General features: G+C 38.5%; 1 protein-coding gene across 4 annotated transcripts in view; it reads right to left on the bottom strand.

Moving 5' to 3' along the window:
* Positions 1 to 401: 401 nt before the first annotated feature.
* Positions 402 to 13731, bottom strand: part of PROSER1 (proline and serine rich 1) — a 67670-nt gene continuing 54340 nt past the window's right edge. For all 4 annotated transcript variants that reach the window (XM_036455533.2, XM_036455532.2, XM_036455531.2 and 1 more), the window contains 3 exons: positions 4676 to 6449; positions 4032 to 4182; positions 402 to 3238 (listed from right to left, as the gene is read on the bottom strand). In XM_036455533.2, coding sequence (XP_036311426.1) covers positions 3116 to 3238; positions 4032 to 4182; positions 4676 to 6449 — 2048 coding nt within the window. In that variant the 3' untranslated portion in view covers positions 402 to 3115. The remainder of the gene's footprint in view (positions 3239 to 4031; positions 4183 to 4675; positions 6450 to 13731) is intronic.

A 13731-nucleotide genomic window follows, 5' to 3' on the forward strand; every position in this document is an offset into this window, starting at 1 on the left:
CAATGCAAAGTGAGGAGCCAGTGGGGCTCAATAGGCCCCTGCTGATATCTAGCACCGGGTTCAAGTTCGTGGGGTGGTCTTAGGTGAGCTTTGGAACCCTGCTGGCTATGCAAAGATTCATGAAAGAATATCCAGCCTAGGAAAAAGTCTTATAAGAGTTTATTTGAGCAAAACTGATGACAATTGCTGGGAAGCAAAATTTCAACAAATTGAGAAAATGCTCTGGAGAATGGTAGCTTTGCAGCATATATTTTATATTAAAATCCAAGGAGACATAAGAAAGCTTCCATAAAATTCACTGGTGGTAGATTAGGAATGTGAGAGAAAGCAAAACCGAAAATCTGCATTTGGATTAAAAGTAAAGAAAGAAAAACATATACGCTTCTTTTACATTGGTGAGAACATTGGATATTTAACAGTTATAGTACATAGAGATGGTATGTGAGCAACAAGATAACAATGTGGTCTTATGCTCTAGTGCCAATTGTGCCTTCAAGGAGCCTGGGGGGTGGGGGGGTTGGAGGGTGTTACTGATATTTTTAAGGTGTTATTTCAGATTCACAAAGACAATAGACAATTTATAACCTAAGATTGACCTTTATCAAGAAGGCTACAGGCTTAGGACATGACTAACCATGACCAACTTCCAGCTCCTAGTTAGAAATTTTCACGTTCATACCACCATGTGGTTTCTTTTGGTTCCTGAGCTTAAGTTTAATATGTGGCCTTTTTTTCTTCCACACATTCAAGCCACAAACTATTCAAACTCCATCCAGTTATATGATCATATTACTATACTAGTCTGTCATACTTTATGCCTTTTAAAGGATGTTAATTCTTCCTTATCCTTTAAGACTTTAATGTCACTGAGAAATCTTTGTGAATTCCCTCAGGCAGGAAGGTACTCCCCTTCTACATATTTTCATAGCATTTGACAATACAAGTAGCCTGGTATTGGTAGTAAATGTTTGGTTTCAATTACCACTTACTCATTGTGTGACTTACACCTTGGCTTCTTTATCTGGTTAAATAGGTTGCTACTATTTATCTCATAGGATTGAGATACATAAAACCAGTCCCCAGTAATTACTGCAAAAGCTCTAAAAATGTTTTCTTCATTTTTATGTAAACCTTTAAGACCCTAATATGTGCAAGATGTCAGAAATATATCTAAAAGATGAACAGTTCCTTTACTATGATAGCAGAAGTAAACATCACAATAGCATCCTTACAGAAAGATTAGTTGTTCAATAACTTCTTTGTGAATATTTAGCATATATAAGCAAAACCATATAATCCTAAAAATATTTTGAGTATAGACTGATAAAAACAAAAACAAATGACAACTTCTAGCAATTGGCATCAGATAAACTTTGAGGTTACATTCTGTGTTTGAAAATAATTAAAAGTATAAATAGTCTGTTTCAAGTGTTGGTTATAATAAAACTTTTACATCAGATATCCTATATAATAAAAGCTTAATATGCAAATCAACTAAACAGAAGACCAACCAGTCGCTATGATGCACACTGACCACCAGTGGGCAGGCGCTAAACACAGGAGCAGCCCCCTGATGGTCAATGCGTTCCCACAGGAAAAGTGCAGCTCAGCCAAAAGCCAGCCTCACAGCTGGCTAGCGCAGCCACCTCTGTGGCAGCACTAAGGATGTCTGACTGCTGGCTTAGGCCCACTAAGCTGTCAGCTGGACATCCTCCACAGGCTACCAGACTGTGAGAGGGTGCAGACTGGGCTGAGGGGACCCCCTTCCCCCACCCAGTGCACGATTTTGTGCATATGGCCTCTAGTATTTAAATGAGTAATCAGTAGTATATATTGAATTTCAACTAAATTTGAACAAAAATGTTCTATGTATTAGCTTTAGCAAATACAAAAACTTAAAAAGCCCATCTAAGCATTTAATAAGTCACTTATAAAATATGTTATATCCATAAAGTTTATTTTTAAAAAATTGTTAAAAACTAACCATACAGGAATATTTATTAATATACTTAAAAAGTTTGCTCCCCATGTTGAAGGAAAATACATTAGCAACATCTTTCAAACACCATCTTTATAAAAGTAAAACTTCTAGATGCTGAAATGTACTACAGTAGATTCTATAGTTTACACTCTTAATTACAGGTTGGAAATAATTCTCCTTACTCTGTCTCTCCAAATGTGGCAGTTATTATACTTAAATTAATAACATACAATCATGTTATACTACCACAGATCCTTAGAGTACACACTGCATATTTACTAACAGAGCAAATCTCCTCTATTGTCACATAATTATTTTAGATAAGCATTTGACTTTAAATACAAATAGAAATACTACATCCCATGATTGTAAACATTCACCAAGAGCTCCAGAGTATAATGAGTAATAGAGGTTGCCCAAGAGTCACTCAAATGTTTTTCACTCATTTGGATATTGCTGAGATTAAGTTCTGAAGGCAAATTATCACAAGCCTCACTTGTATTTCTATTAAGTAGTCAAAAATACCTGAAAGTCATTCTAAAGTCTATATTAAGCACCATTTTCACTTACTTAAATATAGTTAAATTCAGCAGTATAGGTATGATCATTAATAACAGAAATTATAAATAACTGTGGATCTCAAGTCCCCTTTTGTGAATACATAAGGGGTTCTGCGCTCCAATGACGCTAATAGGAATCACTCATGCATACCAAGGGTAGCAACTCCCCGAGGGCCACATGCAACCCATAAGTCTGAGGCACAAATTATTACTTTTGTCAGTGGACGCTATACAAGCAGATTTAAGGCTGTATTCGGCTATAAAGAGTTCAACCTCCTCTTTAGTATTCTTATTACATAAATCACATACACAACACAAAACTTCATAGGATGGGAGGTGAGAAGTCCCCACTTTTTAAATATTATTCTACACACAATTCATTATCAGCATATTTACACAAGGGGAGTGTTCATACTTAACACATTTAAAAATGCAAGAGTTTTAAAACATCCCAATTTCCCCAGGATTATCCTCATTCTTATTATCTGATTTTTGGACAAGTTCACATTTGTCAGCTTGTTCATTGAAGTCCTTAGGCAATTCTGATGGTATTCAAAGGTAAATGCAATTTTATTCACTGCCAACCACTTTGGGACAGGCCTGGTTGCAAAGAGAATGGTGTTCCTGACGTTGAAGAAAAACTAGGAAACCCTTCCGGCTGAGCTGGATAGCTTTCCAGAGCTGAAGCTGAATGGACCTGAAAGAAAAAAGAACAAGCAGTTTAGCAGAAAGTCCAATTCCACCAAGTCTGCACTTGCTTTTGCCTATGCAACAGTACAGATATTTGAGGTAGAAAAGAAAAAAACGTTGGACGAGATCAATCTGCTCAGTCTCCTAAAATTTTTAAGAAATGTTCAACTTCTGATGGTGGAGGTGCACAGAAATGCCATTAAATGATTTAAAAAAAAAAAAAAAAAGGGCTTTCTAGAGAAAATGTGCTTAAATTGTAGAAAAACAAGCTAAAATTTAACAGTCATGGCCCTAGCCAGTTTGGCTCAGTGGATAGAGCGTCAGCCTGTGAACTGAAAAGCTCCATGTTCGATTCCGGTCAAGGGCACTTGCCCGGTTTTCAGGCTCAATCCCTAGTGGGGGATGTGTAGGAGGCACCCAATCAATGATTCTCTCTCATCATTGATGTTTCTCTCTCTCCCTCTCCCTTCCTCTCTGAAATAAATAAAAATATAATTGGAAAAAAAAAATTATCAGTCATGTATAAATATTCCATTTGTAAAAATCTCAAAACTCAGATTTAAAAATATATGAGCAGGAAAAACAATTCATACAGATGAATATATTCTATCACCTTTGTTACCTTTCTGAAGGAAGACAAGCATAATTTGCATATTTTGGAAGAATTGGCTATCATATCTCTTGATGTTCTGCTAAGAATCATTTTTTTTGCAAATGCTGGGATGTCACTATTGGTATTGTAAGATTATCACTATAGAAGTTATATGACATTTTATTTATGCCAGACATTGTCTGTTTACCTGCTGTAACAATGCTGACTGTGCAGCTGCATTATGCTGCAATTCTTGCAAGGATGACTGTGAAGGGTTCTGGGAAAATCCAGGGATACCTGGGAGGGACAAAAGGCCTGGAAAAACAGAACTGCCTGCAGTTTGAAGTCCAGATGATAAGCTAAAATGGTAGAAAAACAGAAAAATATAAGACATAAAAGCTACTGCTTCTATATTTGTCAAATACTATCTTAACATGTAAAAAAAAAAAAAAAATCTTAGAATTTCTCTGTTAGAAAGAAACTATAAAAGTCAGCCACTCACTAATATAAATGTACTTTCTGTTATATAGTATATTATTCTGAACTCAATTAAGGCTATGTTTTGCATAGATATTATTTTTTGTGATTTTATAATCAGGATAAATTACCAAATTCAAATCTTAAAATTATCTGAGTAGGCATTCATGTTTTATATATTTACCTTAACATGATTGAAGAATCATAAAACATTTTTTAAGCACTAAAGTTTCTGGCTAGGGCCAGAAAAACATAATTTAATTTAGCACCACCATACAATTATTTTGATTTTAATTTGAATAACTTAAAAGTAAGACAATGAAATACAAGTTAGTTAAAGAATGATTTTATTCTATTTCCAAACTATCCACATACCTCGCTTGTGCAACAAGAGCAGAGTTGAAATTGGAACTAAAAGCTGAAGCGAATCCTGGGAGGACAGGAGCTGGTGACGGGGCTGTAGCAGTGACAGGCAGTGGTGTGACTGCTGAAACCGTTGGGGGTGCCTGCAGCCCCGGGAATGAAGGGAGAGCAGGGGTAACACTGGGGGTGTTAGAGACAGAAAAGCCAGGGTAGGATGGATTTGAAGATGGCAAAGGTCCTTGAGTAACTGAAAAAAGTGAAGGGACAGCAGTTGACAAGTTAAGGGGGAAAGGTGTTGCTGAGACTGGTGCTGAGACAGAAAGCCCTGAGAGAATAGCTGATGTAGAACTAGGATGAGGGATAGATATGGATGTGACAGTTGCAGATGAGGTGACTATTAATGTCCCTGGAAGAGATACTGATGGATTAAGAGATGGATTACCTGTCAAAGGAAAATTACTGGTCAAAGAAGTAAAGGGAGGAAGAGCAGTGAATACTGGAGTGATTGGAGTGGAGGAACCATGTGGTGGAAGGGAAATAGAGGAAAGGGGATTTGAAACATTCAAGGGAGTACTCAAACTGGAAAGACCTGATAATGCAGGATTAAGGCAAGTAGATAAACTGATGGGCACTGATGTTGAAGTATATGCATGACCTAGTGTCCCTGACAAACCTAAAGTGCTATGAGAGGGATTTACAGAATGAGATGGACCTTTAAAGGCTGAGGGAGTAGGACTTATGGGTTCAGCTTTTATTGTAGCAGAAATAGTTGCTACAGCAGTGCTGGCTGTAATATGCAAGTCTGAGTTACCTGGATGGGGGCCATGCAAAAGGGTAGCTGAGGAACCAGAGCTAACTGACCCTGAAGTTAAAGCTGATTTTGGAGTAGCTAGAGGAGATTGGACAGGCAAAGTAGGGGGAGAGGAAGTTGTGATGGCCACAGGAGAGGAAAGGCCTGGGAACATGGCCAATCCTGGAGTAGAAGACTCCTGTGGGGTGGGAATGGCTGATGGGGCATAACACTTATTAGAGGCTAAGACAGGAGAATCTGAGTTGTGATTAGTAAGAGAGGAGAGTGAAGACAGCCCACTTGTAATAGCAGTGGATAAAGCAGAAGAGTTTATTAAACTGGTATCCTTTGATGTCAGAAAGCCTTTTAAAGCAGATAGAAGAGGATTATTTAGACCAAGTGGACGAGCAACATTGGGAGCAGAACCACCAGCAATTACAGAAGGATTTGGGTTGGACATGCCTTGGGATGTTGGTGTTAAGGGCAAAGGGAGACCTTCAAAAACTGATGACAACGAAGCAGGATTTGGGCTGTTGGTAGAACCAATAGTAGAGGTGGCAGAAAACGGAAGGCTAACAAAAGAAGCAGAAGTAGAAGCAAATGTCTCATTGGAAGCAGGAGTGGCCCGAGGTATAGATGTGGCCTGAGGGAGTGGGGTAGGAGTGGCAGAAGAACCTGGCAGTGGAACTAGGCCAGGAAAAACTGAAGGAACAGGAATAGACATTGTGCTATGGACAGAAGTGACAGGTGCAGTTGGCAATGAAGGGGTTCTGATAACTGTTGGATTTGGCATTGATGGCTGAGATGTATGAACAGCTGAGGAGACCTGCCCTGGGAACACAGGAAGCATGTTCAACCCAGAAACTGTGGCAGCTGCTGATACCGATGAATGATTTGCTGCCTTAACAGGGGATGCAGTAGGAACAGGAGTTGCTGCAGGTGTTGCAGGATTAGAACCGTGAGGAGAAAAGAGTTGATTTGCTGGGGCAGAAAATGCTATTGGGGGAAAAAGGCAAAAATTTATCATCATGGTGAAATGTCAAATTTTAAATCAAAATAAAAACATAAAACTTTTTGTAATATTTAACAAATATCAAAGTAAATCAATGACAGGGATAATAGGCTATTCCAATCACTAGATTCCATTACCATTATTTTCACTATGAAGACCCTGTTAGATCCAGTTGTCTAGACTTTGCTTAGAACTCATAGTAACAAAGCCTTGAACAGTTAGCAAATAAACTTTCTTTTCATATTTTCCCAATTATTCAAAATTTAAAGAATTTATTTTAATTGTGATTAATGCCAGTGTGCTAACTTTTCCTTTAATTCTTTCATGCCACTGATCTAAACTAATAATACAAGTCTTAAGAGTTTTTAGGACATCACTTTCTTTTTAGAGGCATTCAAGGCCTTCCAGGATTTATGCCAATCTCCAGAGTCTTCTTTGTCAAGACTTTGTGAGTTGAACTAAATATTTCAGATTATCAATCTATATAGATTTTTTTACTCTAAGCATTTTCTCATACTGACTCCTCTAAAGTACTTCCACCTCTAACTTTGCCTGGCTTGTCCTAGGAGCTCCTTTAGGGACAGAGGTCATGTATATGTCATCTTTAGAGCCTGAGCACCTAGCACAGTGCATGGCATGTGTGTGTTTAACATGTTCACTACACTGGATCCATCACGATTATCTCAACTACAGTTCCCAAACCCATTTAAGCACTTATGCCCAAGAATTCTAGAATTTCTGTTTTTAATTTGATAAAATCTATAAATAATTAATATACACAATATTGGGGATGATTTAGGTTTCTTCCCTGAATCAATTTAGTGAATGTTTACCTCTGATGATTTATTTGGTACCAAATGGCTTAAATAGCTAATGTCATAATGACAACTATCTGCAGCTCTACTCACATCAAAGTCTGTTCCTTTTGTAGTAATAATAAATTAATTTTTTGCATGATTAAGACTTAAATTTTAAAATCTATGCATAATAAAGACTATTTTGACAAGGAAGCTAATGTTAATGAAGTTACATTTATGCTAATCATGGGTGGGAAAGGGACCATAGAAAAACTGTGTATATATAATACATTTCTATACTAAATGACAAAGAGTGGTACAGTTTTACAAAAGCAATATGGTAGAACTTGAAAATACAATATATAAGTATATAAACTTCACACTCAGAAGGCCTTAAACCTGTAGCATTTCATGCTGTAAGCAGTAATTTAGTTTTAAAAAAAAACCCTAAAACTAGCTATCATTTTAAATTTAGAGTATATAAGAAAATAGATTTGTATTTTTTTTAATTTAATTTGTTTTTATAAGAACTAGAATCAAAACAAATACATACCTATTTCTGTGTTTATAAGTAATGTCCCCAAAATTATTTAGGTCAACATTGGTTGGGAAACAGCTGAGAATTCACCATCTCATTTAACTATATGCCAGAGATCACGTAACGACAGATTGCAAGGTAAAACCAAACTGTCCCATAGTGTTCTTTATACCAGTAAACTCTGTTAAGGATCTCTTTTATATATTAAAGCAAAAGTCATATACTATTAATCACAGTTAAAATGCAACAAAACAAAAATAAACCCCACTTTCATCTATTTTAATCTTTTTTTAAAAAAATAGATTTTATTGATTTTTTACAGAGAGGAAGGGAGAGAGAGAGAGCTAGAAACATCGATGAGAAATATCGACCAGTTGCCTCTCACCACCCCCACTGGCGATGTGCCCACAACCAACGTACATGCCCCTGATCAGAATCAAACCTGGGACCTTTCAGTCCGCAGACCGACGCTCTACCACTGAGCCAAACCGGTTTCGGCAAATCATCTATTTTAATCTTAAACATAAAACACTACCTGTCCAATCTCTTTATGCCCACTATTTCATTTGTCCTCACATAACCCTCTGGGATAGCCCATTTTATAGATATGCAATCTGAGGCTTGGTGTGATTAAGCAACTTGTTAAAAGATAATGCAGGAAGGTTTTGGAGCCTGCACCATATTGTGATCTACAAAATCCTTCCACTGAGGGTGGCCATGACTAGGTGTGTGGTACTGCTTTTACCACCAAAGACCTCCACACCAGACTAAGCCATGCAGAGAGCTGTCAGGAATTAGAGTCTAGGGGCTGGGTGTTTGCCATGAGAGCCCTGGGTGCCACTGGAATCGGGAGCTGGACAAAGGCTCGACTGTGAAGCCAGCCAGGAGCACTAGGGTTGTGGGGGGAGGTGGCTGGGTGGCATTGGCTGCAGAGGCTACAGCAGAAGTGCAGCTGGGGGTGCCCAAAGCTGAGACTCACCGGAGGGACTGGAAATGGATACCCCACCATCATCCCACCTCAGAAGTTTGCCCCAATCTGTGTCTGTGGAGGGGCGATGTGGTGGAACTCAGACAGTGGAGGGGTCTGACTGGTACACCTACAGTGAATCTGAGGGACCCTTTATTCCCTGGAAGAACTTCTGGTGGAGAGCAAGACGGGCTGGGCAGTGTGCCCTGGAGAAAGAGGATCAGTCCTACTTTGAGCACAGGGAAAGCACCCCTTTCTCCACTTCTGGAGCTATTTCAGTCCCACACTGCAGCAACCTGAGGCAAGAAGAAAGGGCCCTGGGCTGGAAATTTGCATTGGTGCAGCTGGGTCTGGCAATGTAGGGGACTTAGACATTTGGCCTGGCCAAAGCCTGGGTGGAGACCTGGCCCAGTGGTGGCCAGCTGCACAGAAAGATTAGAGTGCAAAGCAGGGCTGATTTATTTTTATTTATTTTTTAATCCCCTCCTGCTTGAGGTGGCAGCAAGGGAGTGCAAGTGAGCCACCAAGAGCTGAGGTATTTAAAGGAGAGGAAGTGCCAGCCATCCCTCCTACAAACTACAGGCCACCCCCAACATAAGTTTGTTTAAACCATCCTGTCTACCCCACAGTGCCCAGTTCTATAGGGGAAGGTGTGAGAAAGTATGGGATTTGATTGGAAAGTTTGTAAGGAGAAATCTCTGAAAGGACAGAGTCCTCCAGGGGAGCTGGCAAAAGGCAGCTGTCCCTGTCTTGACTTTTCCAAATAAGTCTGAGACCCTCGGTGTTTTACTGGAATCTTTGTTTAGCCTTTAGATATCCTTACTTAAAGGACACTGCAAATACATGTCTTCTCAAGGATACTTACCCTGCCGATAGTATTTAGAAGTTAATTTTAGTTCAAGCTGTTGTTATAATAAAAGCATAAGGAGGCAGGCAAATGGGGCTGTCTGGTTCTCATAGCCAGGCAGTCCCTTAGCCCTCTTGTTCACAAAAACATGTGTCAGAGTAATTTTTCATCCATCACTCAGGGTCTACTGCTCAGTCCCAGCAGGAAGGGAGAGCAACTAAGAACAGGGACATGAGAACTGAGGCTGATGTAGCCACTGGGCTATAGAGGCTCTGCCCACTCAACTACTTGGGGATCAACCTTGTCATGCTTCTGTCAGGTTGCTCAGTGCCAGGCAGGGACAGTGACTAACATTGGCTTGCAACAAAGAACCACCTCAGAAGTCTGGAACCAACACATACCAGGCCAGATTCAACAACAGAACAAAATGTAGTGAGCTTCACAAATAGCAGACCCAAATGTTTTCTTTTCATTTTTATTTAATATCTATAATGTCTCTTTCCTTTTATTCTATTCCTTCTTTTCTCTTTATCTTTAATTTTTCTTATTTTATTACTTTCTATTCTTGTTTTACTTTATCTATTCATTTTCATTTATTATTATTATTATTCTAAAAATTATTAATATTACGTCCTTTATACTTTTCTTTTTTATATTTATTCTATTTCTTTTTTCTTCTCTGATATTCTCTCTCATTTACTTTTTGGTTCTTTTTTCTCATTCTATAATACTTTTGGTCTTTGTGGCTTTTAGTATTCTTTTTGTTTTTCCTTTTTTAGTCTTTAATGTTGTTGTTTTGTTTTACTTTTCATTTTGTTCTTGGTTTGGGTTGCTTTGTCTTGTTTTGTTCTCTCAGTCTTGTTTTGATCTGTGTAACAGTTGGCATAACGTGGTTGGGGTTGACCCAAGCAGGCAGCAAGCCTGAGGGCTAAGCTCACCTATGAAAGGGATGACAGCATTCAAGACCCAAATACAATAGGAAGGCCCACAAAACCCACACAGGGGACGTTCCTATTGCACCCAAGTCAGAAGATCAAGGAGGCCATTTCACCAAGACAAGGAGACATAGAAGTCGTATCAAATACATAGAAAAAACACACACAAAGAAACAGCAACAATGGGAAAACAAAGAAACAGACCCCATATGGGACAAAACAGGAATCTCCAGAAAAAGATCTAAATGAAATGGAAGCAAGCAATTTTTCAGAAACAAAATATAACATAATGGTTTCAAGAATGTTCAACGAGGAAACAGCATGAAAAGAACATAGAACCCATGGGAAAAAAACAAACAAACAAAAAAAGAACAGTCAGAAATGAAGAATGACAGTTGACATAAAGAATATACTACAAGAAATCAATAGGTTAGAAGAAGCAGAAATTCAAATCTCCAAATAAGAAGACAAGGTAGAAAAATTACTCAAAAATAGCAACAAAAGGAAAAAGAACAATTAAAAAGCATGAGGGAGAGATGCAAATCAAAACAGCAATGCGGTACCATCTCACACCTGTCAGAACGCCAACATCAACAAATCAACAAACGACAAGTGTTGGCGAGGTTGCGGAGAAAAAGGAACCCTCGTGCACTGCTGGTGGGAATGCAGACTGGTGCAACCATTGTGGAGAACAGTGTGGAGTTTCCTCAAAAAACTGAAAATGGAACTCCCATTTGACCCAGTAATCCCACTCCTAGGAATATATCCCAAGAAACGAGAAACACCAATCAGAAAGGATATATGCACCCCTATGTTCACAGCAGCACAATCTACAATAGCCAGAATTTGGAAACAGCTTAGGTGCCTGTCAGCAGATGATTGGATCAAAAAACTATGGTACATCTACACAATGGAATACTATGCTGCCATAAAAAAGGAATTCTCAGCATTTGCAGTAACCTGGATGGAATTGGAGAACATCATGCTGAGTAAAATAAGCCAGTCAATGAAAGAGAAACACTACATGACCTCACTCATTTATGGATAATAAAGAACATTATAAATTGATGAACCAAAAAAATAGATATAGAGACAGTAAAGCAACAAACAGACTTTCAAATTACAGCAAGTAGGGTAGGGAGATCTGGGGGAGATAATAGATCAACTTGTATACATGCATATAAGTACAACCAATGGACATAAAACTCTGGGGAGGGAGGGTATGCATGGGAGGGGGGGCAATGTTAAAATATGTACACAGATAATAATTTAATAAAAAATGTAAAAAATAAAAAAATAAAAATAAAAAAAGCATGAGGGCAGCTAAAAATAGCTTTGGAACAACATGAAACATTCGCTTCATAGGGTTTTCAGAGGGAGAATAAAGTGAACAAGGGATAGGGAACCCATTTGAAGAAATAACAGAAAACATCCCTAATTTGATAAATGAAAAAGTCACACAAAAGCAGGTAGGAGCAAGACTCAATCAAGATGACCCCAACGATACACACAACAAAACACAGCATATTAAAATGACAAATGATAAAGACAGACAAAGAATTTTAAGGGCAGCAAGAGAGAGACAGTTACCTACAAGGGAACTCTCATTAGACTGTCAACATAGTTTTTAAGCAAAACACTACAGGCCAGAAGGGAATGGCAAAAAGTATTCAAAATGATGAAGAGCCATGATCTGAAACGAAGACTACTCTAGTCAGCAAGACTACAAAACTGAAAATAAAATGAAGAGCTTCCCAGACAAAAAAAGGGGTAAAGGAGTTTATCACCACCAATCTAGCATTGCAAAAAATGTTAAAGGGACTGCTGAAAGAGAGAGAAACATAGGTCTGAAGAATAAAAATAGCAATAAATACCTATCTATCTGTCTGTCTGTCTGTCTATCTATCTATCTAAAAGCCTAAGTGACCATTAGAAATGAACCAGTCACTATGAATTGCACTGACCACCAGAGGGCAATTGCTCAATGCAGTAGCTGTCCCCAGGTAGTCAGTATGCTCTCACAGCCAACCTCCTGCAGAGCCCCAAGGCTGGCCCACTGATTGGCCCCGAAGGAGTGGGAGGTGTCTGGCCAGCCTCCCATGGTTCCTCCCTCACACCAGCCAGTTTCCCACGGCCCCTCTCCCCACCCTCGCCAGCCAACCTCCCAGGGTCCCTCGCTCCAACAGGCTGGCCCCTCGATAGACCTTGACCGCCAGTCAGGCCAAGAGGCCATACCCATGAACGAATTCATGTATTGGGCCTTCCAATAATAACATTAAACGTAAGTGTATTAAATGCTCCAATCAAAAGATATAGGATAGTTGAATGTGTGAGAAACATGACCCATAAACTAGATGTACCAGTTAATGTGGATATTTTTCAATAGATGGAATTACACATATGTTGATATATATCTGTTTTGATATGTATGCTATTTTGTTGTATTGACAGCAAGCTTCAATGCTTCAAATGTCAAATTTGTTGAAGGTGTTAAAATCATATTTTTACGCTTAAAAATGTCAAATTTCATACCCCAACTTTCATTTGTGGGAAGTTTTAATTCATTATTTTGCAGAAAAGTTCTGCTGAATACTTGGTGAACATGCTCCATCTCAAGATACTTGTGAAGGCTGGTTTAAATGCTTTAAAAGTGATGATTTCGATGTGAAACCAAAGAAAGTCCAGGTCAACCAAAAAAATTTGAAAACCAACAATTACAAGCATTACTAGATAAAGATGCATGTCAAACTCAAACACAACTTACAGAAAGATTTAATATTGCTCAGGAAACAATTCCCTATCATTTACAAGCAATGGGAAAGATTTTAAAGGAAGAAAAATGGGTGCCATATCAACTGAGAAAAGACAAATGGAAAACTGAAACGTCATCAGTAAAATGTTGCTTTAATGGCACAATTGAAAATCTTTTTTGCACTGAATTGTGACTGGAGATAAAAAGTGGATTTATTTTGATAATCCCAAATATACAAAATAATGTCAACCATCAACATTGACTGAAAAGCCAAATCGCTTTGGAAAGACAATGCTCTGTGTTCGGTGGGATCAGGAATTTGTGGCGTATGTATTATGAGCTTGTAAAACCAGGGGAAATCATTAATACTAATTGCTATCAACAATGAAACATCAATTTGAACTACACTTTGATCGTGAAAACAACCAGA

This window comes from Pipistrellus kuhlii, unplaced genomic scaffold, assembly GCF_014108245.1.
Source record: "Pipistrellus kuhlii isolate mPipKuh1 unplaced genomic scaffold, mPipKuh1.p scaffold_m20_p_3, whole genome shotgun sequence".
Taxonomy (NCBI): domain Eukaryota; kingdom Metazoa; phylum Chordata; class Mammalia; order Chiroptera; family Vespertilionidae; genus Pipistrellus; species Pipistrellus kuhlii.